At 38.0% G+C, this 24,864-nt stretch overlaps 6 protein-coding genes and 1 long non-coding RNA gene across 9 annotated transcripts in view; 1 reads left to right on the plus strand and 6 right to left on the minus strand.

Annotated features, from left to right (window-relative positions):
• LOC135264112 (uncharacterized) overlaps positions 1-24,864 on the plus strand; it is a 247,325-nt gene that overhangs the window by 155,458 nt on the left and 67,003 nt on the right. Inside the window, exons 3-4 of one of the 3 annotated variants that reach the window (XR_010332602.1) lie at positions 3,049-3,142; positions 3,466-4,378. The exons of the other annotated variants lie outside the window; for them this stretch is intronic. This is a non-coding gene — a long non-coding RNA (uncharacterized LOC135264112). Of the gene's footprint in view, positions 1-3,048; positions 3,143-3,465; positions 4,379-24,864 lie in introns of those variants that run through there. 3 annotated transcript variants of the gene reach the window in all.
• Positions 323-2,891, minus strand: LOC135264105 (olfactory receptor 1E16-like). The gene is made up of 3 exons (XM_064352765.1): positions 2,733-2,891; positions 2,290-2,354; positions 323-1,891 (listed from the first exon to the last, which is right to left on the minus strand). The coding sequence occupies exon 3, from the start codon at positions 1,831-1,833 to the stop codon at positions 862-864; it is 972 nt and encodes a 323-aa protein (XP_064208835.1). The 5' UTR covers positions 1,834-1,891; positions 2,290-2,354; positions 2,733-2,891; the 3' UTR covers positions 323-861.
• On the minus strand, positions 5,113-6,342 carry LOC135262494 (olfactory receptor 1E16-like). Its single transcript, XM_064349511.1, has one exon. It carries the CDS (start codon positions 6,292-6,294, stop codon positions 5,323-5,325), a length of 972 nt encoding a protein of 323 aa, XP_064205581.1. The 5' UTR covers positions 6,295-6,342; the 3' UTR covers positions 5,113-5,322.
• LOC135262495 (olfactory receptor 51F2-like) lies at positions 9,784-10,854 on the minus strand. Its single transcript, XM_064349512.1, has one exon. The coding sequence runs from the start codon at positions 10,801-10,803 to the stop codon at positions 9,832-9,834; it is 972 nt and encodes a 323-aa protein (XP_064205582.1). The 5' UTR covers positions 10,804-10,854; the 3' UTR covers positions 9,784-9,831.
• On the minus strand, positions 13,438-15,235 carry LOC135262496 (olfactory receptor 1E16-like). The gene has a single exon (XM_064349514.1). It carries the CDS (start codon positions 14,795-14,797, stop codon positions 13,811-13,813), a length of 987 nt encoding a protein of 328 aa, XP_064205584.1. The 5' UTR covers positions 14,798-15,235; the 3' UTR covers positions 13,438-13,810.
• On the minus strand, positions 17,355-18,753 carry LOC135264107 (olfactory receptor 1E16-like). Its single transcript, XM_064352766.1, has one exon. The coding sequence runs from the start codon at positions 18,751-18,753 to the stop codon at positions 17,782-17,784; it is 972 nt and encodes a 323-aa protein (XP_064208836.1). The 3' UTR covers positions 17,355-17,781.
• LOC135262497 (olfactory receptor 1E16-like) lies at positions 20,682-22,072 on the minus strand. Its single transcript, XM_064349515.1, has one exon. The coding sequence runs from the start codon at positions 22,044-22,046 to the stop codon at positions 21,075-21,077; it is 972 nt and encodes a 323-aa protein (XP_064205585.1). The 5' UTR covers positions 22,047-22,072; the 3' UTR covers positions 20,682-21,074.

Here is a 24,864-nt window from a genome sequence, read left to right on the forward strand (position 1 = left end):
CTGTGGAGAGTCAAAGTGTTCATTGTTCTTATATCCCTAAGTGTTGACACAGAACATTACACCAAGGGAACAGGACACAAAAGAAACGCCCATGTGATTTTAATTCAACATGACGCAACAATAGTAACTGATTTTGTGTTCCATGTTCTGGATTATTTATTTATAAATGGTTTGTTTGTATCTACGTTTGGAGCCTCACTCATAGGATCAGGGCTGTGGCATGACTTATTTATTTTCCTCTTGCAGTCACACCTATTGACGAAAGGTCACCAAAATTAGAATGCTGCCTCAGACGCAAATCTTACACATGTATGCCCAGTTTTATGATGATGAATTTGGTGAAACTCAGCCTAACGGCCTAGGATTAGATTGCAAAAGCTGGTTCATTATTAATATGAATTATAATGAGTCTGTGAATGCCACTGTCGGTTGCCTTAGCTCCCTTAGGATGTTAACTCCTCAGTACAGGGATCCTCAGTTCTGTCTGCAGTGCCTGCTGACTTTCTTTTAAAATCAGCAACCATCTTAGGCCTAAGAAACCAAGTGAGGTGTTTTATTTGTGCAATCAACTGCTTTAATTGATTTATATAGCGAGTCGCAATGAATAACAAAGATTATTTGAGGCTTATATACTCTTATTGAAAGAGAGTGCCTCAAACATGTTTTTGTACATTTTACCCATTTAATAAAAAGCACTATTTATACTGTACTTATTGAACTGCTTGATATTTATATTAATCACTGTGTTCCAGTTTATTGGATTCAATTTAATTGCTCTTACAGTTCACAATTGAGTGGAGAGTTCAAAAAAATGAGCACAGTGAAAATTGCTAGTCAGTCATTTGTGATTAAAACATTTATTCATTTATTCCTTACAGCAAAGTGTATCTTGTTTCTTCTGTACAGCTTTTTAATGGATTCTGTGAATTCCTCTGTCTTCAGAGAGTAAATGATTGGATTCAGCACTGGTGGCAAGACAGTCGTCAGAGACATGTTTACTATCCAGGCGTTCAGTTGAATGGTGGAGCCCATTGCATAGGTGATACATATAGGAAGATAAAACACACTCACCAAGATCAAATGAGAGGTGCAGGTCTTCATGGCTTTGAGGCGCTCAGAGGCTTCTGCAATTTTATATAATGCTCTGGCTATACAGATGTATGTACATGTGATAAAAAGTGCCGGAAACCATAGAATTATAACAGGATGTGTCCAGTTCATCACAGCTCTTGGAGTGTCGTCACCGCATGCCAAAAGGTGTATGGGTCCAAGATCACAGAAATAGCTGTTTACCACAATGGATTTGCAGAATGATACTCTGCTGATAAATATCACAGGTATGAGATTGGCAAATCCTGAAAACATCCATATAATGGCTGTGATCACCAACACTGATTTACTAGTCACAATCTCATTATATCTCAGTGGTAAGCATATAGCAACAAATCTATCATAGGACAGAACTGTGAGAGTGAAAGATTGCATAGTGTTAAAAGCAAAAACAAAAAACGAATTAGTCAAACAGGCCTCGTAGGAGATTAAATGTGATTTAAACAGCAAGGTGTCAATCATCTGAGGAACAAGTGCGGTGCTTCCACACAAGTCAGACACAGCCAAATTAAAAACGACAATGTATTTTGGACTGTGGAGACGGTGGTCAGTGTAAATCACAAACATGACAAAGGCATTTCCTAGTAGACTCACAGCATAAACAAAGCACAAGAAGACATAGTAGTAGTTTGCATGGGAAATACCGGCAAAACCACTTATGAAAAAGAACTCAGGACGAACAATAGTGGCGTTAATGAAGGAGGTTGAATTCAGGGGACTCATCGCAGGTTTGCTTGCTCCTCGCTGTTTCTCACCCCCTGAAAAACCAGTTCTTTAGGACCTGACAAACAAATATAGGTTAACCGACAGAAATGAATTCCTGAAACACAACAAAGTTCACAACGTGCCGTTTAAAAAAGTTTTAGCTAAAGAAACCACAGAAGCTCAGATTTGAATGAAATCAGTGAATGAAAAAGTACATAATACTTTCAATGAACAATTTGTGACTTCATTGAACAGACAAAAATCATGTTACAGTTGGTAACCTGTTTTTGTGTAGGGGGGCTTTCGCTACCTAAGCAGATAGACCTTTTGCCCTGTATGCCCAATGTGTCCCTTTGATTTGATTTTTAAAAAATTAAAATTTTCTATTTTTTTTGTTCCTGTCACTAATGTTCATTCATTCATTTTGGTAAATTATGTTCTGTACAATACCTAGGTGTCTTAAATAAGTTTTACCTGGATTATTGGACACTTTTGTCACATTGAGCTCCTGACCCTCAAAAGGTCTCTGTAGCACAGCTCTGCAGAAGATTTAACAATCATGTTACATACTCCTTACATCTCTACATCTTTTTCTGTTACGTTTGTATCACCTTACCCTTCAGTTTTCATAGAATATGCTGATAGTTTAATCGCAACAGAAATCTGTCAGAGAGCTTAATGATGAACAGTATCTATGAATAGTTTTTACACTGAAATATTTTACATTTCTTTCAGAAATCCTCAAAGGGAAAGTTTTTTGATGCAATATATTCTGATAGATTTTTTATAAGATCGTGAAATTATTTTAGATTCAATTTGCTGTTAGAATAACTGTCATGCGCTTTAAGCTAAGCAGAAAACGGCAGCTGTTTGAAAGAAATAAACGAAGGACTACTTAAGGAGTAGCTAGTACTTACCAATAATTTTTTGCAAACTGCACAGATGAATAATGTCAGTACATCCGTTTCTCATTTAGATGACCTCTTTTCATATTAGGAATCGAACGTTCTTCGATGTTTCTTTTTCAGAAGATGTACGTCCTTGATCTTGATGATAGGTCAGTCGGAAACGACTGTGGTGAGGCACAGTGTTCATTGTTGTTCTTATATCCCTGAGTCTTGACACAGAACATTACACCCAAGGGAACAGGACACAAAAGAAATGCCCATGTGATATTAATGCAACATGGTGCGACTGAGAGTTGATTGGCTAATGGTGGCCATATTTTTGTAGATATGACTTCATCATTGTACATTCAATGAGAGACTGATGACAAGACAGCATGCAAACTTTCAACCAGACTGATCAAGCAATTGAGGAGTTGGAGGTATTTTTATTCATTTTTCTCTTGCAGTGCCACCTATCGGTGAAAGGTCACCAAATTTAGCATGCTGCCTCAGATGCAAATATTGCACATGTATGCCTAGTTTCATGATGATGCATTTGATATCCCAATAAGCATAGTCAAAGATGCTTATACTCTTTGAAAACTTTCATATATGAAATAGTGCCCCCTAATGGTCGACTGATCCCAAAATGTACAAGTTCACACCATGTCAAGACGTCAATATATGCATCAAGTTTCATTATGATCAGCAATTGCTAAGCCTGTCAAACAGCTGCTCATGTTTGCCCTCCATCCCGGGCCAGATGAACCAGCCTTGGAGGACTTCCCTGCTCCCTGATGTTCCAGGGCCTCGTGATACAGCCACAACTGGTCCTCATGCTCTCTCACTGGTGCCTAGATGGGCCACACCCCTTCAGCTCCAATTGGTTCCTCGCTCCTGCGGCCATGGGCTGCCCCTTAATGCAGAGCCTCTCCCTTTTTCTCCACCACTTACATTGTTCTGGTGGGGACTGTCCCTGCTCCCCTCTCTGCGGGGGCTTCTCCAAGTGCACCCACTCAGCCAGAGCCTACAGATAGACATCCCCTTGCTTGCTGCTGCTCCTTCCAATCCAGGTCCACCATGGTTTTGCCCCCCTGCACCAGGCTCACTGGTCCACTGTCCACTATTCAGGATTCACATTACCTTAATTATACTTAAGAGTAAGCTGATAGTTCATTAGCTGCTGGCCCACCACTGTTTTGTGTCACTGGGCCGACCCATCTCCAGGTGCACCAGGGGGTCGTTGTTCAATTTCACTTCAGTTTCATTTGTGTAGTGCTGTTTGCAGAGACCTCACAAGGACGTTTGCAGATCAGTAAGGAAACAGAAACAGAGAAAACACCAAGCCTGAATCCCCAAATACTTTATATGGCCAAAGTACGTGGACACCTGACATCCATCATCTCATGAAATATTATGGGAATTAATTTGGAGTCGGTACACTCCTTGCTGCTCTTACTACTTTGGCTCTTCTGGGATGGCAGTATACTAGATGTTGGAGCATTGCTGCAGGAAATTGCTACTATTCAGCCAGAAGAGCATTAGTGAGGTCCGGCAATTGATTGGGCGATTGATTTATGCTTGATTTCAGTCTTTTATCTCAAATTTTACAGACATTCAAAATAAACTTTTTAATTTACAATCTAAAAATATACAGACTAAATATACAACTTAAGCTTTGAATCAGATTTTTAAAAATAAATAATTCATAAAAAATAGTTTGCTTGTATCTTTATTTTTTCAGAAGCAAATATTTAGTAAAATACATATAAATTAAAATCTTAATTCTTTAACCTTTTTTTTATTAATACCTATATTTGTCATTTAACTTACTATTTGTTTTACCACAAATCTTGTTTCAATTTATATATTTAGCATACATCTTCTGTTCTAAATGTAATATTTAGCATTTATTTAAATCTAGGTTTTTATCGTAACCAAAATATTACATTTCGCTGAAAGCTTATTTTATAACAAAGCTTTGTTAAAAATGTAAATGTAAATGGCGGGCTTTAGTGATGGGGTTCTTAATGGTCTTCTAGAAAGGCAGTGAAACTTAATGTTTCAAGGACTATATTCCTGTTTGGCATGGACTATTGATATTTCCACGGAGGGCATCTGTAATAACCGTTTATCATGTCTAACGTGACTAAGCGTTTGTCTACACAGTGTCTGTGAATGCCACTGTGGGTTGCCTTAGCTCCCTTAGGATGTTTACTCCTCAGTACAGTGATCCTCAGTTCTGTCTGCAGTGCCTGCTGGCTTTCTTTTAAAATCAGCAACCATTTTAGGCCTAAGAAACCAAGTGAGGTGATTTATTTGTGCAATCAACTGCTTTAATTGATTTATAAAGCGATTCGCAATGGAAAAAAAAATATATTTGAGGCTTATATGCTCCTATTGAAAGAGAGTGCTTCAAACATGTTTTTGTATATTTTACCCATTTAAAAAAAGCACTATTTATACTGTACTTCTTGAACTGCTTGATATTTATATTAATCATTGTGTTCCAGTTTATTGGATTCAATTTAATTGCTCTTACAGTTCACAGTTGAGTGGAGAGTTCAAAAAAATTAACAGTCAAAATTGCTAGTCAGTCATTTGTGATTAAAACATTTATTCATTTGTTCCTTACGACGAAGCATATCTTGTTTCTTCTGTACAGCTTTTTAATGGATTCTGTGAATTCCTCTGTCTTCAGAGAGTAAATGATTGGATTCAGCATAGGTGGCAAGACGGTCCCCAGAGATGTATTAATAATCCTGGCGTTCTGGTTAATTCTGGAGCCCATTGCAAAAGTGACGCAAATAGGAAAGTAAAACACACCCACCAAGATCAAATGAGAGGTACATGTCTTCATGGCTTTGAGGCGCTCAGAGGCTTCTGAAATTTTAAATAACGCTCTGGCTATACAAATATATGTACCTGTGATAAAAAGTACCGGAAACCATAGAAGTATAACAGGATGTGTCCAGTTTATCACAGCACTTGGAGTGTTGTCATTGCATGCCAAAAGTTGTATGGGTCCAAGATCACAGAAATAGCTGTTTACCACAATGGATTTGCAGAATGATATTCTGCTGATAAAAATCACAGATAATAGATTGGCAAATCCTGAAAACATCCATATAATGGCTGTGATCACCAACACTGATTTACTAGTCACAATCTCATTATATCTCAGTGGTAAGCATATAGCAACAAATCTATCATAGGACAGAACTGTGAGAGTGAAAGATTGCATAGTAATAAAAGCAAAAACAAAAAACGAATTAGTCAAACAGGCCTCGTAGGAGATTAAATGTGATTTAAACAGCAAGGTGTCAATCATCTGAGGAACAACTGCGGTGCTTCCACACAAGTCAGACACAGCCAAATTAAAAACGACAATGTATTTTGGAGTGTGGAGACGGTGGTCAGTATAAATCACAAACATGACAAAGGCATTTCCTAGTAGACTCAGAGCATAAACAAAGCACAAGAAGACATAGTAGTAGTTTGCATGGGAAATACCAGCAAAACCGCTTATGAAAAAGAACTCAGGACGAACAATAGTGGCGTTAATGAAGGAGGTTGAATTCAGGGGGCTCATCGCAGGTTTGTTTGCTCCTCGCTGTTTCTCACCCCCTGAAAAACCAGTTCTTTAGGACCTGACAAACAAATATAGGTTAACCGACAGAAATGAATTCCTGAAACACAACAAAGTTCACAATGTGCCGTTTATAAATGTTTTAGATAAAGACACCGCAGAAGCTCAGATTTATTAGAAATTATTAAATTATTGACTCAATGCATGTTGTGTGTCTCCAAAAAATAAACAGTCGATGGAATTATAAGGATTCATTCCATGCATTAATCAGTGAATGAAAAGTACATCGTACTTTCAATGAACAATTTGTCACTTCATAGAACACACAAAAATCATGTTACAGTAGGTAACCTGTTTTTGTGTAAGGGGGCTTTCGCTACCCAAGCAGATAGACCTTTTGCCCTATATGCCCAACGTGTCCCTTTGATTTGATTTTTTAAAAATTAAAATTTCTATTTTTTTTGTTCCTGTCACTAATGTTCATTCATTCATTTTGGTAAATTATGTTCTGTACAATACCTAGGTGTCTTAAATAAGTTTTACCTGGCTTATTGGACACTTTTGTCACATTGAGCTCCTGACCCTCAAAAGGTCTCTGTAGCACAGCTCTGCAGAAGATTTAACAATCATGTTACATACTCATTACATATCTGCATCTTTTTCTCTTACGTTTGTATCACCGTACTCTTCAGTTTTAATAGAATATGCTGATAGTTTAATCGCAACAGAAATGTGTCAGAGAGCTTAATGATGAATCCTCAAAGGGAAAGTTTTTTGATGCAATATATTCCGATAGATTTTTTAAAAGATGGTGAAATTGTTTTAGATTCAATTTGCTGTTAGAATAACTTTCATGCGCTTTAAGCTAAGCAGAAAACCTCAACTATTTGAAAGAAATAAATTAAGGACTACATTAAGGAGTAGCTAGTACTTACCAATATTGTTTTGCAAACTGCACAGATGAATAATGTCAGTACATCCGTTTCTCATTTAGATGACCTCTTTTCATATTAGGAATCGGACGTTCTTCGATGTTTCTTTTTCAGAAGATGTACGTCCTTGATCTTGATGATAGGTCAGTCGGAAACGACTGTGGAGAGGCACAGTGTTCATCGTTGTTCTTATATCCCTAAGTGTTGACACAGAACATTACACCCAAGGGAACAGGACACAAAAAAAATGCCCATGTGATATTAATGCAACATGGTGTGACTGAGAGTTGATTGGCTAATGGTGGCCATATTTTTGTAGATATGACTTCATCATTGTACATTCAATGAGAGACTGATGACAAGACAGCATGCAAACTTTCAACCAGACTGATCAAGCAATTGAGGAGTTGGAGGTATTTTTATTCATTTTTCTCTTGCAGTGCCACCTATCGGTGAAAGGTCACCAACATTAGCATGCTGCCTCAGATGCAAATATTGCACATGTATGCCTAGTTTCATGATGATGCATTTGATATCCCAATAAGCATAGTCAAAGATGCTTATACTCTTTGAAAACTTTCATATATGAAATAGTGCCCCCTAATGGTCGACTGATCCCAAAATGTATAAGTTCACACCATGTCAAGAGGTCAATATATGCATCAAGTTTCATGATGATCAGCAATTGCTAAGCCTGTCAAACGGCTGCTCATGTTTGCCCCCCATCCCGGGCCAGATGAACCAGCCTTGGAGGACTTCCCTGCTCCCTGATGTTCCAGGGCCTCGTGATACAGCCACAACTGGTCCTCATGCTCTCTCACTGGTGCCTGGATGGGCCACACCCCTTCACCTCCAATTGGTTCCTCGCTCCTGCGGCCATGGGCTGCCCCTTAATGCAGAGCCACTTCCACTTTCTCCACCACTTACATTGTTCTGGTGGGGACTGTCACTGCTCCCCTCTCTGCGGGGGCTCCTCCAAGTGCACCCACTCAGCCAGAGCCTACAGATAGACATCCCCTTGCTTGCTGCTGCTCCTTCCATTCCAGGTCCACCATGGTTTTGCCCCCCTGCACCAGGCTGACTGGTCCACTGTCCACTATTCAGGATTCACATTACCTTGACTATACTTAAGACTAAGCTGATAGTTCATTAGCTGCTGGCCCACCACTGTTTTGTGGCACTGGGCCGACCCATCTCCAGGTGCACCAGGGGGTCGTTGTTCAATTTCACTTCAGTTTTATTTGTGTAGTGCGGTTTGCAGAGACCTCACAAGGACGTTTGCAGATCAGTAAGGAAACAGAAACAGAGGAAACACCAAGCCTGAATCCCCAAATACTTTATATGGCCAAAGTACGTGGACACCTGACATCCATCATCTCATGAAATATTATGGGAATTAATTTGGAGTCGGTACACTCCTTGCTGCTCTTACTACTTCAGCTCTTCTGGGATGGCAGTATACTAGATGTTGGAGCATTGCTGCAGGAATTTGCTACTATTCAGCCAGAAGAGCATTAGTGAGGTCCGGCAATTGATTGGGCGATTGATTTATGCTTGATTTCAGTCTTTTATCTCAAATTTTACAGACATTAAAAATAAACCTTTTAATTTACAAGCTAAAAATATACAGACTGAATATACAACTTGAGCTTTGAATCAGATTTTTAAAAATAAATAATTTATAAAAAAGAAATAGTTTGCTTATATCATTATTTTTTCAGAAGCAAATATTTGGTAAAATACATATAGTTAATTAAAATCTTAATTCTTTAACCTTTTTTTTATTAATTCCTATATTTGTCATTTAACTTACTATTTGTTTTACCACAAATCTTGTTTCAATTTATATATTTAGCATAAATCTTCTGTTCTAAATGTAATATTTAGCGTTTATTTAAATCTAGGTTTTTATCGTAACCAAAATATTACATTTCGCTGAAAGCTTATTTTATAACAAAACTTTGTTAAAAATGTAAATGTAAATGGCGGGCTTTAGTGATGGGGTTCTTAATGGTCTTCTAGAAAGGCAGTGAAACTTAATGTTTCAAGGACTTAATGTTCCTCTTTGGCATTCACTATTGAGATTTCCACAGAGGGCGTCTGTAATAACTGTTTAACATGTCTGACGTGACTAAGCGTTTGTCTACACAGTGTCTGTGAATGCCACTGTGGGTTGCCTTAGCTCCCTTAGGATGTTTACTCCTCAGTACAGTGATCCTCAGTTCTGTCTGCAGTGCCTGCTGGCTTTCTTTTCTACCTTAAAATCAGAAACAATTTTAGGCCTAAGAAACCAAGTGAGGTGTTTTATTTGTGCAATTAACTGCTTTAATTGATCTATAAAGTGAGTCGCAATGAAAAATAAAACATTTGAGGCTTATATACTCCTATTGAAAGAGAGTGCCTCAAACATGTTTTTGTACATTTTACCCGTTTAATAAAAAGCACTATTTATACTGTACTTATTGAACTGCTTGATATTTATATTAATCACTGTGTTCCGGTTTATTGGATTCAATTTAATTGCTCTTACAGTTCACAGTTGAGTGGAGAGTTCAAAAAAATGAACAGTCAAAATTGCTAGTCAGTCATTTGTGATTAAAACATTTATTCATTTATTCCTTACAGCAAAGTTTATCTTGTTTCTTCTGTATAGCTTTTTAATGGATTCTGTGAATTCCTCTGTCTTCAGAGAGTAAATGATTGGATTCAGCATTGGTGGCAAGACAGTAGTCAGAGACATGTTAACTATCCAGGCGTTCAGTGGTATGGCTGAGCCCATTGCATAGGTGATGCATATAGGAAAATAAAACACACTCACCAAGATCAAATGAGAGGTGCAGGTCTTCATGGCTTTGACGCGCTCAGAAGCATCTGCAATTTTAAATAACGCTCTGGCTATACAGATGTATGTACATGTGATAAATAGTGCCGGAAACCAGAGAATTATAATCGAATCTAGCACGTTTATCACAGCACTTGGAGGGTTGTCATCGCATGCCAATAGTGTCAGGGCTCCGTGATCACAGAAAAAGCTGTTTACCACAATGGATTTGCAGAATGACAATCTGTTTATAAAAAGCACAGCTACGAGAATAACCAGTCCTGCAATAATCCATAATATGATTGTGATCACCAACATTGATTTATTAGTCACAATCTCATGGTACCTAAGCGGATGGCATATAGCTACAAATCTATCATAAGACAGAAACATGAGGGTGAAAGACTGCATATTGAGACACCCAAAAACAAAAAACATATTAGTCAAGCAGGCCTCGTAGGAGATTAAATGTGATTTAAACAGCAAGGTGTCAATCATCTGAGGAACAACTGCAGTGCTTCCACACAGGTCAGTCAAAGCCAAATTAAAAACGACAATGTATTTTGGAGTGTGAAGACTGTGGTCTGTGTAAATCACAAACATGACAAAAGCATTTCCCAGTACACTTACAGCATAAACGAAGCATAAGAACACATAGTAGTAGTTCGCGTGTGGAATACCCTCAAAACCACTTATGACAAAGAAATCAGGACGCACAATAGTCGCGTTAATAAAGGAGGTTGAATTCAAGGGGCTCATCGCAGGTTTGTTTACTTCTCGCCGTTTCTCACCCCCTGAAAAACCAGTCCTTTTAGACCTGAAAGTAAAGAAATAGGTTATCCTAAAGTAATGAATTCCTGAAACACGACACAGTTTACAATGTGTGCTTCAGAAAATACTCAGCTACAGAATCCGCGGAAGCCTAGATTTATTAACAATTGCTCATTATTGAATGAATGTATCTTGTACGTCTCAAACAAGAAAATAAAAAAAATCAAACAAAAGATAACAGTCTAAGGCTTCATTCAATCCATTGATCAGTGACTGAAAAAATATGTTTGAACACCTCTATGTTTTCATACTTTCAATGAGCAATTTGTGACGTTATAGAACACTCAAAATCATGTTACAATCTTGGGGGGGGGGATCGGGGGGGATGGGCTTGGAACCCTAGGACGTTCAGCTTAATCCCTTTGTGCTCCTTTGATTTGATAAAAAAAATTACAATTTCTATTTTTATTGTTCTTTTCACAAAAGTTAATCAATTAAAATAGTTGAGTTTTATTCTGTATAATACCTATGTGTCTTAAAGCAGTTTTACCTGGTTTATTCTGCTCTTTTCTCACTTTGAGCACCCGACCCTCAAAGGTTCTCTGTTAGCACAGCTCTGCATAACACCTAACAATCATGTTTCATACTCCTTACATCTCTACATCTTTTTCTGTTACGTTTGTATCACTGTACCCTTCAGTTTTAATAGAATATTCTGATAGTTTAATCACATAGAAACCTTACAATGAGAGCTTAATGATGAACAATATCCCTAAAAAAAATTTTACACTAAAATATTTTACTTTATGCATTTTTTTTTTCAGAAATTCTCTAAGGAAAAGTTTTTTGATGCAGTATATATCTAGAATTATTTTAGATTCAGGTTTCATTTAGAATAATTGGCATGCGCTTCAAGCTAAGCAGAAAATGGCAGCTCTTTGAAATAAATTAATGAAGGCTACATTAAGGCGTAGCTAATACTTACCAATATTTTTCGGCAAACTGCACAGACCAAAAAGGTCAATGCATCCGTTTCTCATTTAGGAGATCTCTTTTTCTATTAGGAAAGCAATGTACTTCAATGTTTCTCTTTTAGAAGATGTATGTCCAGGAACTTGATGATACTTCAGTTGGAAAAGACTGTGGTGAGACAAAGCATGCGCTGTGATTCTTATATCCTGGAGTGTTGACACAGAACTTTACACCAAGGGAACAGAACACAAAAAAAAAAAAAAAAACCCTCATGTGATATGCATGCAACATGACGTCATGATAGAGACTTATTCTGTGCTCCTTGTTTGGGATTATTAATTTATTAATTGCTTTCTTTGTTTGGAGCCTCATTCTCAGGACTGGGCCTATGGCATAACTGTGACTATTTCAGGTTTGTGTATGTTTGCGTGAGCTTGAAACATTGTGCTGTGAAATGTGATTTGGATGTTTATTGGACGTTTATTTTTTGGAGTTACATCCAGCATTCAGATAGTGACACGCCAAAAAAAAAAATTAATAGAATAATTACCATTAATAAAATGGGCACGCGTTATGGAGTACAGAAACAATTATTATTAATATAACTGCAAGTGGTAATTAATGTGGTCTAAGCAGCATGCGATAATTATGAATTTTTAAGCTGAAGGGGCACATAGGGTACTAATATTTTTAGTTTCTGCCCCAAGATTTTACATGGTATTCCCAATCGTAGAAGTCAACATGCATACAAGTTTTAGGACGATCATCTATTTATAAGACTGTGTCATGTCGACTGACAGCTGATTGGCTGATGGTGGCCGTATTTTTGTAGATATGACTTTATCATTGTACATTCAATGGGAGACTGATGACAAGACAGCATGCAAAGTTTCAACCAGACTGGTCAAGCAATTGAGGAGTTGGAGGTATTTTTATTCATTTTCCTCTTGCAGTGCGACCTATCGGTGAAAGGTCACCAAATTTAGCATGCTACCTCAGATGCAAATCTTGCACGTGTGCCAAGTTTCATAATGATGAATTTGGTGAAGCTCAGCCTAACGGCCTCGGATTAGTTTGCAAAAGCTGGTTCATTATTAATGTAAATTATAAGATTTTTCATTAGGCATAGCCTAAGTCATGGACGGAGTGTAGCACAGTGGGTAAGGAACTGGGCTTGTAACCAAAAGGTCGCAGGTTCGATTCCCGGGTAAGGACACTGCCGTTGTACCCTTGAGCAAGGTACTTGCTCAAGCCTGCACCAGGCTCACTGGTCCACTGTCCACTATTCAGCATTCACGTTCCTTCGCCTTGGCCTATACTGAGGAGTAAGCTGATAGTTCTTCAGCTGCTGGCCCGCCACTGTTTCGTGGCACCGGGCAGATCCATCTCAAAGTGCAAGGGGTGGTTGCTCAATTTTAATTTCAATTCAATTTTATTTGTATACTGCTTTTCATAGAGACCTCACAAGGACGTTTGCAGATCAGTAAGGCATTAGAAAAAGAGGAAACTGAGGAAACACCTGGCCTGAACCTCCAAATACTCTATATGCCCAAAGTACGTGGACACCTGACATCCATCATCTCATCCAAAAGTATGGGAATTAATATGGAGTCGGTACACGCCTTGCTGCTATAACAACTTCAGCTCTTCTGGGATGGCGGTATACTAGATGTTGGAGCATTGCTGCAGGAATTTGCTACTATTCAGCCAGAAGAGCATTACTGAGGTTCGGCATTGATTGGGCAATTTATGCTCGATATGAGTCTTTTTTCTCAGATTTAACAGGCATACAAAATAAAACTTTTAGTTCATATTTTCAGATTGAATTAAAAAATCTCAAAACATACAGAATAAATATACAACTTATGTTTTAAATCATATTTTTGAAAATAAATAATTGTTTTTCATATGCACCGGGTTCCAATTTATTATATTCAAGTTGTTAATTGCTCTTACAGTTCACATTGGAGTGGAGTGTTCAAAATAATGAACACGGTCAAATTTGGTAGTCAGTCATTTGTGATTAAACATTTGTTTTTAATTTATTCCTTAAAACAATTTGTATCTTGTTTCTTCTGTACAGCTTTTTAATGGATTCTGTGAATTCCTCTGTCTTCAGAGAGTAAATGATTGGATTCAGCATAGGTGGCAAGACGGTCGCCAGAGACATGTTCACAATCCTGGTGTTCAGTTGAATGGTGGAGCTCATTGCGTCGGTGATGCATATTGGAAGATAAAACACACTCACCAAGATCAAATGAAAGGTGCAGGTCTTCATGGCTTTGAGGCGCTCAGAGGCTTCTGCAATTTTAAATAAGGCTCTGGCTATACATATATATGTACCTGTGATAAAAAGTACTGGAAACCAGAGAATTATAACAGGATGTGTCCAGTTTATCACAGCACTTGGAGGGTTGTCGTCGCATGCCAAAAGTTGTACAGCTCCATGATCACAAAAAAAGCTGTTTATCACAACGGATTTGCAGAATGATATTCTGCTGATAAATATCACAGTTATAAGAATGGCCGTTCCTGCAAAAATCCATATTATGGTTGTGATCACCAACATTGATTTACTAGTCACAATCTCATTGTATCTCAGTGGAAAGCATATCGCAACAAATCTGTCATAGGACAGAACGGTGAGAGTGAAAGACTGCACAGTGATAAAAGCAAAAACAAAAAACATATTAGTCAAGCAGGCCCCGTAGGAGATTAAATGTGATTTAAACAGCAAGGTGTCAATCATCTGAGGAACAACTGCGGTGCTTCCACACAAGTCAGACACAGCCAAATTAAAAACGACAATGTATTTTGGACTGTGGAGACGGTGGTCAGTGTAAATCACAAACATGACAAATGCATTTCCTAGTAGACTCAGAGCATAAACAAGGCACAAGAAGACATAGTAGTAGTTTGCATGGGGAATACCAGCAAAACCACTTATGAAAAAGAACTCAGGACGAACAATAGTGGCATTAATGAAGGAGGGTGAATTCAGGGGGCTCATCGCAGGTTTGTTTGCTCCTCAATGTTTCTCACTCCCTGAAAAACCAGTTCTTCAGGATCTGAAAATAAAAAATAGGTTAACTTAAAAAAATGAATTCTTGAAAAATGACAAAGTTAACAATGTGTGCTTTATCAAATATTCAGCTACAGATAACACAGAAGCTCAGATTTATTAGTAATTATTTAATCTTGAATTAATGGATTGTGTGTGCCTCAATCAAAAAAATATAAATGAAACAAAAGAAAATGTAAAAATCCCAGGTTTCATTCAATCCATTCTACATTATCATACTTTCAATGAATAATTTGTGACTTTGTAGAACACATAACAATCATTTTACAATCTAGGGGGGCCCTTGGGACCTTAGCATCTTCACCTTTATCCCCATGTCCCACTTTGATTTTTTTTTTTTTTTAATTACAATTTCTATTTTTATTGTTCTTGTCACAAATGTTCATCAATTAAATTAGTTATTGTAAAAAATATAATTAACCTATGTGTTTTAAATCAGTTTTACCTGGTTTATTGTACCCTTTTGTCACACTGATCACCAGAACCTCAAAAGGTCACTGTTAACACATCTCTCCATAAAACCTAACAATCACGTTTCATACTCATTACAGCTCTACATCATTTTCTGTTACGTTTGTATCACCCTACCCTTCAGTTATAAAAGAATATGCTGATAGTTTAATCGCAAAAGAAACCCGACAAAGAGCGCTTAATGATGAACAATATCCATAAATAATTTTTACACGGACATATTTTACTTTATGCGTTTTCTTACAGAAATCTTCAAAGGGAAATTTTTTTGATGCAATATATTTTGATTAATTTTTTTTAAAGTAAAATTATTTTAGATTCAGTTTTCAGTTTGAATAATTGCCATGCGATTCAAGCTAAGCAGAAAAACACCAGCTCTTTGAAATAAATAAATGAAGGACGACATTAAGGTGTAGCTAATACTTACCAATAATTTTCGGCAAACTGCACAGACCAAAAATGTCAATGCATCCGTTTCTCATTTAAAAGACCTCTTTTTCTAATAGGAAACCAATGTACTTTGATGTTTCTCTTTTAGAGGATGAATGTCCTTGAACTTGATGATAGTTCAGTTGAAAAAGACTGGTGAGTCAAAGTGTGCACTGTGATTCTTATATCCTCTAGCGCTGACACAGAGCAATACACCAAGGGAACAGGTCACAAAAGAAATGCCCATGTGATATTAATGCAACATGACGCAACGATAGTACCTGATTTTGTGTTCCTTGTTTGGGTTAATTTATTTATAAATGCTTTGTTTGTTTTTTTTTGTTTGGAGCCTCACGCTTAGAACCTGGGTTGTGGCATAACTGTTAGTATTTCAGATTTGTATATGTATGCGTGAGCTTGAAACATTGTGCCGATAAAATGTTATATGGATGTTTTTTGAACGTTTATTTCTGGGAGTTACATCCTGCATTCAGATCGTGAAACGCTGGAGGAAAAAAATGAATTGAATAGTTACCATGATTAAAATATGCAAACTTTTTCATTGCTGTTTTAGTACAGAACCAATAATAATAATAATAATATCACTGCTTAGCGGTAATTAATGCGGTTCAAACAGCATGTGATAATAAGGACTTTTTAAGCTGATGGGGCACATAAAGTACTAATATTTTTAGTCTCTGCCCCAGAATTTGACATGGTATTCCCAAACTCAGAAGCCAACGTGCATACAAGTTTTAGGATGATCAGCCATTACTAAGCCTGTCACATGCCGACTGAGAGTTGATTGGCTAATGGTGGCCATATTTTTGTAGATATGACTTTATCATTGTACATTCAATGGGAGACTGATGACAAGACAGCATGCAAAGTTTCAACCAGACTGGTCAAGCAATTGAGGAGTTGGTGGCATTTTTGTTTATTTTCCTCTTGCAGTGACACCTATTGGCGAAAGGTCACCAAAAGTAGAATGCTGCCTCAGATGCAAATCTTACACATGTATGCCAAGTTTCATAATGATGAATTTGGTGAAGCTCAGCCTAACGGCCTAGGATTAGTTTGCAAAAGCTGGTTCATTATTAATGTAAATTATAAGATTTTTCATTAAGCATAGCCTAAGATGCACTCTTTGAAAACTTTCATAGTTGGTATAGTTCCCCCCTAAAGTTCACACCATGTCAGGAGGTCAATATATGCATCCAGTTTCATTATGATCAGCAATTGCTAAGCCTGTCAAATGGCTGCTCATGTTTGCCCCCATCCCGGGCCAGAAGAACTAGCCTTGGAGGACTTCCCTGCTCCCTGATGTTCCAGGGCCTCGTGATACAGCCACAACTGGTCCCCATGCTCTCTCACTGGTGCCAGGATGTGCCACACCCCTTCACCTCCAACTGGATCCAAGGTCCTGCGGCAATGGACCCACTTTCTCCACCACTGATGTTCTTCTGGTGGGGACTGTCACTGCTCCCCTCTCTGTGGGGGCTCATCCAAGTGCACACACTCAGCAAGAGCCTGCAGATAGAGATCCCTTTGCTTGCTGCTGCTCCTTCCAGTCCAGGCTCACCATGGATTTATCCCCCTGCACCAGGCTCACTGGTCCACCGTCCACTATTCAGGATTCACATTACCTTGGCTATACTTAAGAGCAAGCTGATAGTTCTTCAGCTCAGTGGCCCACCACTGTTCTGTGCCACTGGGCAGATCCATCTCAAAGTGCAGGCAGCGGTTGCTCAATTTCAATTTCAATTCAATTTAATTTGTATAGTGGTTTTTAGAGACCTCACAAGGACATGTGAAGATCAGTAAGGCAACAGAAATGAAGCAAACAGAAGAAACACCAGGCCTGAATCCCCAAATACTCTATATGCTCATAAGTATGTGTTGTTCTAATTTATTGTATTTAATTAGTTAATAGCTCTTACAATTCAGTTGAGTGCATTGTTTAAAAAATGAACATAGTCAAACTTGTAGTCAGTCATTTATGATTAACACATTTATTTATTCCTTACAGCGATGTGAAACTTGTTTCTTCTGTATCGCTTTTTAATGGATTCTGTGAATTCTTCTGTCTTCAGAGAGTAAATGATTGGATTCAGCATTGGTGGCAAGACAGTTGCCAGAGACATGTTAACTATTCTGGTGTTCAATTGAATGGTGGAGCTCATTGCATAGGTGATACATATAGGAAGATAAAACACACTCACCAAGATCAAATGAGAGGTGCATGTCTTCATGGCTTTGAGGCGCTCAGAGGCTTCTGAAATTTTAAATAATGCTCTGGCTATACAAATATATGTACCTGTGATAAAAAGTACTGGTAACCAGAGAATTATCACAGGATGTGTCCAGTTTATCACAGCACTTGGAGTGTTGTCATTGCATGCCAAAAGGTGTATGGGCCCGTGATCACAGAAAAAGCTATTTATCACAATGGATTTGCAGAATGATATTCTGCTAATGAAAATCACTCCTATGAGAATAGCCAATCCTGCAAAAATCCATAATATGGCTGTAATCACCAACATTGATTTATTAGTCACAATCTCATTGTATCTCAGTGGAAAGCATATAGCAACAAATCTATCATAGGACAGAGCAGCAAGAGTGAAAGACTGCACAGAGAGAAACCAAAAAACAAAAAACATGTTAGTCAAGCAGGCCTCGTAGGAGATTAAATGTAATTTAAACAGCAAAGTGTCAATCATCTGAGGAACAAGTGTAGTGCTTCCACACAAGTCAGACATAGCCAAATTAAACACTGCAATGTATTTTGGACTGTGGAGACGGTGGTCAGTGTAAATCACAAACATGATAAAGGTATTTCCTAGTAGACTCAGAGCATAAACGAAGCACAAGAACACATAGTAGTAGTTTGCGTGGGGAATACCGGCAAAACCACTTATGACAAAGAACTCAGGACGCACAATAGTGGCGTTAGTAAAGGAATTTGAATTCAGTGGGCTCATCGCAAGTTTGCACACGGTTTCTCACCCCCTGGAAAAATAGCCTTTTAGGACCTGAAAATAAAAAATAGGTCAGCCTACAGAAAGAAATTCCTGGAACACAACAAAGTTATCAATGTGTGGGTTATAAAATATTTATCTAAAGGGAACCACAGAAGCTCAGATTTATTAATAATTATTAATTTCTTGCATCAATTAATTTTGAGTGTCCCAAACAAAAATAGCAAGACCAAATTCTAAGGCTTCATTCAACCCATTATTCAGTGACTGACAAATACATCATACTTTCAATGAACAATTTATGGCTTCATAGAACACTCAGATCATGTTTCAATAGGTACCATGTTTATGTTTAGGGGTGGTCTCAGTACCGAAGCACTTGTACCTTCTGCTCTATGTGCCCAATGTGTCCCATTGATAAGACCCCTTTGTCACATTGATCACCAGACCCTCAAATGGTCTCTGTAGCACAGCTCTGCAGAACAATCATGTTACATACTCATTACATCTCTGCTTCTTTTTCTGTTACGTTTGTATAGTTTAATCGCAACAGAAATCTGTCAAAGAGAGCTTAATGATGAACAGTATCTATGAATAGTTTTTACACTGAAATATTTGACATTATACATTTTCTTTCAGAAATCCTCGAAGGGAAAGTTTTTTGATGCAATATATTTGAATACATTTTTTAAAAGTGAAATTATTTTAGATTCACTTTTCCATTAGAATAATTGCCATGTGCTTCGAGCGAAGCAGAAAAAAGGCAGCTCTTTGAAATTAATGAAGGACTACATTAAGGTGTAGCTCATACTTACCAATAATTTTTTGCAAACTGCACAGACCAAAAATGTTAATGCATCCGTTTCTCATTTAGATTGGGAAACCAATGTCTTTCATTGTTTCTCTTCTAGAATATGTAACTTGATGATAGTTCAGTTGAAAAAGACTGGTGAGTCAAAGTGTGCACTGTGATTCTTATATCCTCTAGTGTTGACACAGAGCAATACACCAAGGGAACAGAACACAAGAGAAATGCCCATGTGATATTAATGCAACATGACGCAACGATAGTAACTGATTTTGTGTTCCTTGTTTGGGATTATTTATTTATAAATGCTTTGTTTGTTTACATGTTTGGAGCCTCACTCTTAGGACCGGGGTTGTGGCATAACTGTTAATAGTTCAGATTTGTATATATATGCATGAGCTTGAAACATTGTGCCGATAAAATGTTATATGGAATTTTTTTTGGACGTTTATTTCTGAGAGTTAAATCCTGCATTCAGATCGTGAAACACTGGAGAAAAAAAATAAATCGAATAGTTACCACGGATAAAATGGGCAAACTTTCTGATTGCGGTTTGATTACAGAACCAATAATAATAATAATAATAATAATAATAATAATAATAATAATAATAATAATAATAATAATAAATATCACTGCAAGCGGTAATTAATGGGGTCGAAGCAGCATGTGATAATTATGACTTTATAAACTGAAAGGGCACATGGGGTACTAATATTTTACTAAGCCTGTCAAACGGCTGCTCATGTTTGCCCCCCATCCCGGGCCAGATGAACCAGCCTTGGAGGACTTCCCTGCTCCCTGATGTTCCAGGGCCTCGTGATACAGCCACAACTGGTCCTCATGCTCTCTCACTGGTGCCTGAATGGGCCACACCCATTCACCTCCAATTGGTTCCTTGCTCCTGCAGCCATGGGCTGCCCCTTAATGCAGAGCCACTCCCACTTTCTCCACCACTGATGATCTTCTGGTGGGGACTGTCACTGCTCCCCTCTCTGCGGGGGCTCCTCCAAGTGCACCCACTCAGCCAGAGCCTACAGATAGACATCCCCTTGCTTGCTGCTGCTCCTTCCAATCCAGGTCCACCATGGTTTTGCCCCCCTGCACCAGGCTCACTGGTCCACTGTCCAGTATTCAGGATTCACATTACCTTGACTATACTTAAGAGTAAGCTGATAGTTCTTCAGCTCAGTGGCCCATCACTGTTCTGTGCCACTGGGCAGATCCATCTCAAAGTGCAGGCAGCGGTTGCTCAATTTCAATTTCAATTCAATTTAATTTGAATAGTGGTTTTTAGAGACCTCACAAGGACATGTGAAGATCAGTAAGGCAACAGAAATGAAGCAAACAGAAGAAACACCAGGCCTGAATCCCCAAATACTCTATATGCTCATAAGTATGTGTTGTTCTAATTTATTGTATTTAATTAGTTAATAGCTCTTACAATTCAGTTGAGTGCATGGTTTAAAAAATGAACATAGTCAAACTTGTAGTCAGTCATTTATGATTAACACATTTATTTATTCCTTACAGCGATGTGAAACTTGTTTCTTCTGTATCGCTTTTTAATGGATTCTGTGAATTCCTCTGTCTTCAGAGAGTAAATGATTGGATTCAGCATTGGTGGCAAGACAGTTGCCAGAGACATGTTAACTATTCTGGTGTTCAATTGAATGGTGGAGCTCATTGCATAGGTGATACATATAGGAAGATAAAACACACTCACCAAGATCAAATGAGAGGTGCATGTCTTCATGGCTTTGAGGCGCTCAGAGGCTTCTGAAATTTTAAATAATGCTCTGGCTATACAAATATATGTACCTGTGATAAAAAGTACTGGTAACCAGAGAATTATCACAGGATGTGTCCAGTTCATCACAGCACTTGGAGTGTTGTCATTGCATGCCAAAAGGTGTATGGGTCCAGGATCACAGAAATAGCTGTTTACCACAATGGATTTGCAGAATGATATTCTGCTGATGAAAATCACACCTATGAGAATATCCAGTCCTGCAAAAATCCATAATATGGCTGTGATCACCAACACTGATTTATTAGTCACAATCTCATTATATCTCAGTGGAAAGCATATAGCAACAAATCTATCATAGGACAGAGCAGCAAGAGTGAAAGACTGCACAGAGAGAAACCAAAAAACAAAAAACATGTTAGTCAAGCAGGCCTCGTAGGAGATTAAATGTAATTTAAACAGCAAAGTGTCAATCATCTGAGGAACAAGTGTAGTGCTTCCACACAAGTCAGACACAGCCAAATTAAACACTGCAATGTATTTTGGACTGTGGAGACGGTGGTCAGTGTAAATCACAAACATGATAAAGGTATTTCCTAGTAGACTCAGAGCATAAACGAAGCACAAGAACACATAGTAGTAGTTTGCGTGGGGAATACCGGCAAAACCACTTATGACAAAGAACTCAGGACGCACAATAGTGGCGTTAGTAAAGGAATTTGAATTCAGTGGGCTCATCGCAAGTTTGCTTGCTCCTCACACGGTTTCTCACCCCCTGGAAAAATAGCCTTTTAGGACCTGAAAATAAAAAATAGGTCAGCCTACAGAAAGGAATTCCTGGAACACAACAAAGTTATCAATGTGTGGGTTATAAAATATTTATCTAAAGGGAACCACAGAAGCTCAGATTTATTAATAATTATTAATTTCTTGCATCAATTAATTTTGAGTGTCCCAAACAAAAATAGCAAGACCAAATTCTAAGGCTTCATTCAACCCATTATTCAGTGACTGACAAATACATCATATTTCAATGAACAATTTATGGCTTCATAGAACACTCAGATCATGTTTCAATAGGTACCATGTTTACGTTTAGGGGTGGTCTCAGTACCGAAGCACTTGTACCTTCTGCTCTATGTGCCCAATGTGTCCCATTGATAGACCCCTTTGTCACATTGATCACCAGACCCTCAAATGGTCTCTGTAGCACAGCTCTGCAGAACAATCATGTTACATACTCATTACATCTCTGCTTCTTTTTCTGTTACGTTTGTATAGTTTAATCGCAACAGAAATCTGTCAAAGAGAGCATAACGATGAACAGTATCTATGAATAGTTTTTACACTGAAATATTTGACATTATACATTTTCTTTCAGAAATCCTCAAAGGGAAAGTTTTTTGATGCAATATATTTTAATACATTTTTTAAAAGTGAAATTATTTTAGATTCACTTTTCTATTAGAATAATTGCCATGCGCTTCGAGCTAAGCAGAAAAAAGGCAGCTCTTTGAAATTAATGAAGGAAGGTGTAGCTCATACTTACCAATAATTTTTTGCAAACTGCACAGACCAAAAATGTCAATGCATCCGTTTCTCATTTAGATTGGGAAACCAATGTCTTTCATTGTTTCTCTTCTAGTAGATTGATGATTGAAGTTCAGTTGAAAAAGACTGGTGAGTCAAAGTGTGCACTGTGATTCTTATATCCTCTAGTGTTGACACAGAGCAATACACCAAGGGAACAGGACACAAGAGAAATGCCCATGTGATATTAATGCAACATGACGCAACGATAGTAACTGATTTTGTGTTCCTTGTTTGGGATTATTTATTTATAAATGCTTTGTTTGTTTACATGTTTGGAGCCTCACTCTTAGGACCGGGGTTGTGGCATAACTGTTAATAGTTCAGATTTGTATATATATGCATGAGCTTGAAACATTGTGCAGATAAAATGTTATATGGAATTTTTTTTGGACGTTTATTTCTGAGAGTTAAATCCTGCATTCAGATCGTGAAACACTGGAGAAAAAAAATAAATCGAATAGTTACCACGGATAAAATGGGCAAACTTTCTGATTGCGGTTTGATTACTGAACCAATAATAATAATAATAATAATAATAATAATAATAATAAATATCACTGCAAGCGGTAATTAATGGGGTCGAAGCAGCATGTGATAATTATGACTTTATAAACTGAAAGGGCACATGGGGTACTAATATTTTACTAAGCCTGTCAAATGGCTGCTCATGTTTGCCCCCATCCCGGGCCAGAAGAACCAGCCTTGGAGGACTTCCCTGCTCCCTGATGTTCCAGGGCCTCGTGATACAGCCACAACTGGTCCTCATGCTCTCTCACTGGTGCCTGAATGGGCCACACCCCTTCAGCTCCAATTTGTTCCTCGCTCCTGCGGCCATGGGCTGCCCCTTAATGCAGAGCCACTCCCACTTTCTCCACCACTGATGATCTTCTGGTGGGGACTGTCACTGCTCCCCTCTCTGCGGGGGCTCCTCCAAGTGCACCCACTCGGCCTGAGCCTGCAGATAGACATCCCCTTGCTTGCTGCTGCTCCTTCCAATCCAGGTCCACCATGGTTTTGCCCCCCTGCACCAGGCTCACTGGTCCACTGTCCACTATTCAGCATTCACGTTCCCTTACCTATACTTAAGACTAAGCTGTTAGTTCTTCAGCTCAGTGGCCCGCCACTGTTTTGTGGCACTGGGCAGACCCATATCCAGGTGCACCAGGGGGTCGTTGTTCCATTTCAATTCAGTTTTATTTGTATAGTGCTGTTTGCAAAGACCTCACAAGGACGTTTGCAGATCAGTAAGGAAACAGAGCAAACAGAGGAAACACCAAGCCTGAATCCCCAAATACTTTATATGGCCAAAGTACGTGGACACCTGACATCCATCATCTCATCCAAAATGATGGGAATTAATATCGAGTCAGTGCACGCCTTGTTGCTATGACAACTTCATTTCTTCTGGGATGGTGGTATACTAGATGTTGGAGCATTGCTGCAGGAATTTGATGCTATTCAGCCAGAAGAGCATTAGTGAGGTTCGGCAATTGATTGGGCGATTGATTTATGCTTGATTTCAGTCTTTTATCTCAGATTTAACAGACATTCAAAATAAATCTTAGTTCTTATTTTCAGATTGAATTTACATGTCTAAAAATATACAGACTAAATATATTACTTAAGCTTTAAATCAGATTTTTGAAAATAAATAATTCATAAAAGAAATATTTAGCTTGTATCATTTTTTTCAGAAGCAAATATTTAGTAAAATACATATAGTTAATTCAAATCTTAATTCTTTAACCTTTTTTATGAATGCCTGGATTTATCATTTAACTTACTATTTGTTTTACCACGATTCTTAAATTTATATATTTAACAAATCTTCTGTTCTAAATGTAATATTTAGCTTTTATTTTAAATCTAGGTTTTCATCGTAATCAAAATATTACATTTCGCTAAAAATTTATTTTATAACAAATCTGTTAAAATGTAAATATTTAGCCAATATAAGTGCTTA

This window comes from Anguilla rostrata, chromosome 9, assembly GCF_018555375.3.
Source record: "Anguilla rostrata isolate EN2019 chromosome 9, ASM1855537v3, whole genome shotgun sequence".
Classification (NCBI taxonomy): domain Eukaryota; kingdom Metazoa; phylum Chordata; class Actinopteri; order Anguilliformes; family Anguillidae; genus Anguilla; species Anguilla rostrata.

What these genes read in the sequence shown, in the direction of transcription:
- LOC135264105 (XM_064352765.1), bottom strand. Translation starts at nt 1,833, where the DNA reads ATGAGTCCCCTGAATTCAACCTCCTTCATTAACGCCACTATTGTTCGT.
- LOC135262494 (XM_064349511.1), bottom strand. Translation starts at nt 6,294, where the DNA reads ATGAGCCCCCTGAATTCAACCTCCTTCATTAACGCCACTATTGTTCGT.
- LOC135262495 (XM_064349512.1), bottom strand. Translation starts at nt 10,803, where the DNA reads ATGAGCCCCTTGAATTCAACCTCCTTTATTAACGCGACTATTGTGCGT.
- LOC135262496 (XM_064349514.1), bottom strand. Translation starts at nt 14,797, where the DNA reads ATGAGCCCCCTGAATTCACCCTCCTTCATTAATGCCACTATTGTTCGT.
- LOC135264107 (XM_064352766.1), bottom strand. Translation starts at nt 18,753, where the DNA reads ATGAGCCCACTGAATTCAAATTCCTTTACTAACGCCACTATTGTGCGT.
- LOC135262497 (XM_064349515.1), bottom strand. Translation starts at nt 22,046, where the DNA reads ATGAGCCCACTGAATTCAAATTCCTTTACTAACGCCACTATTGTGCGT.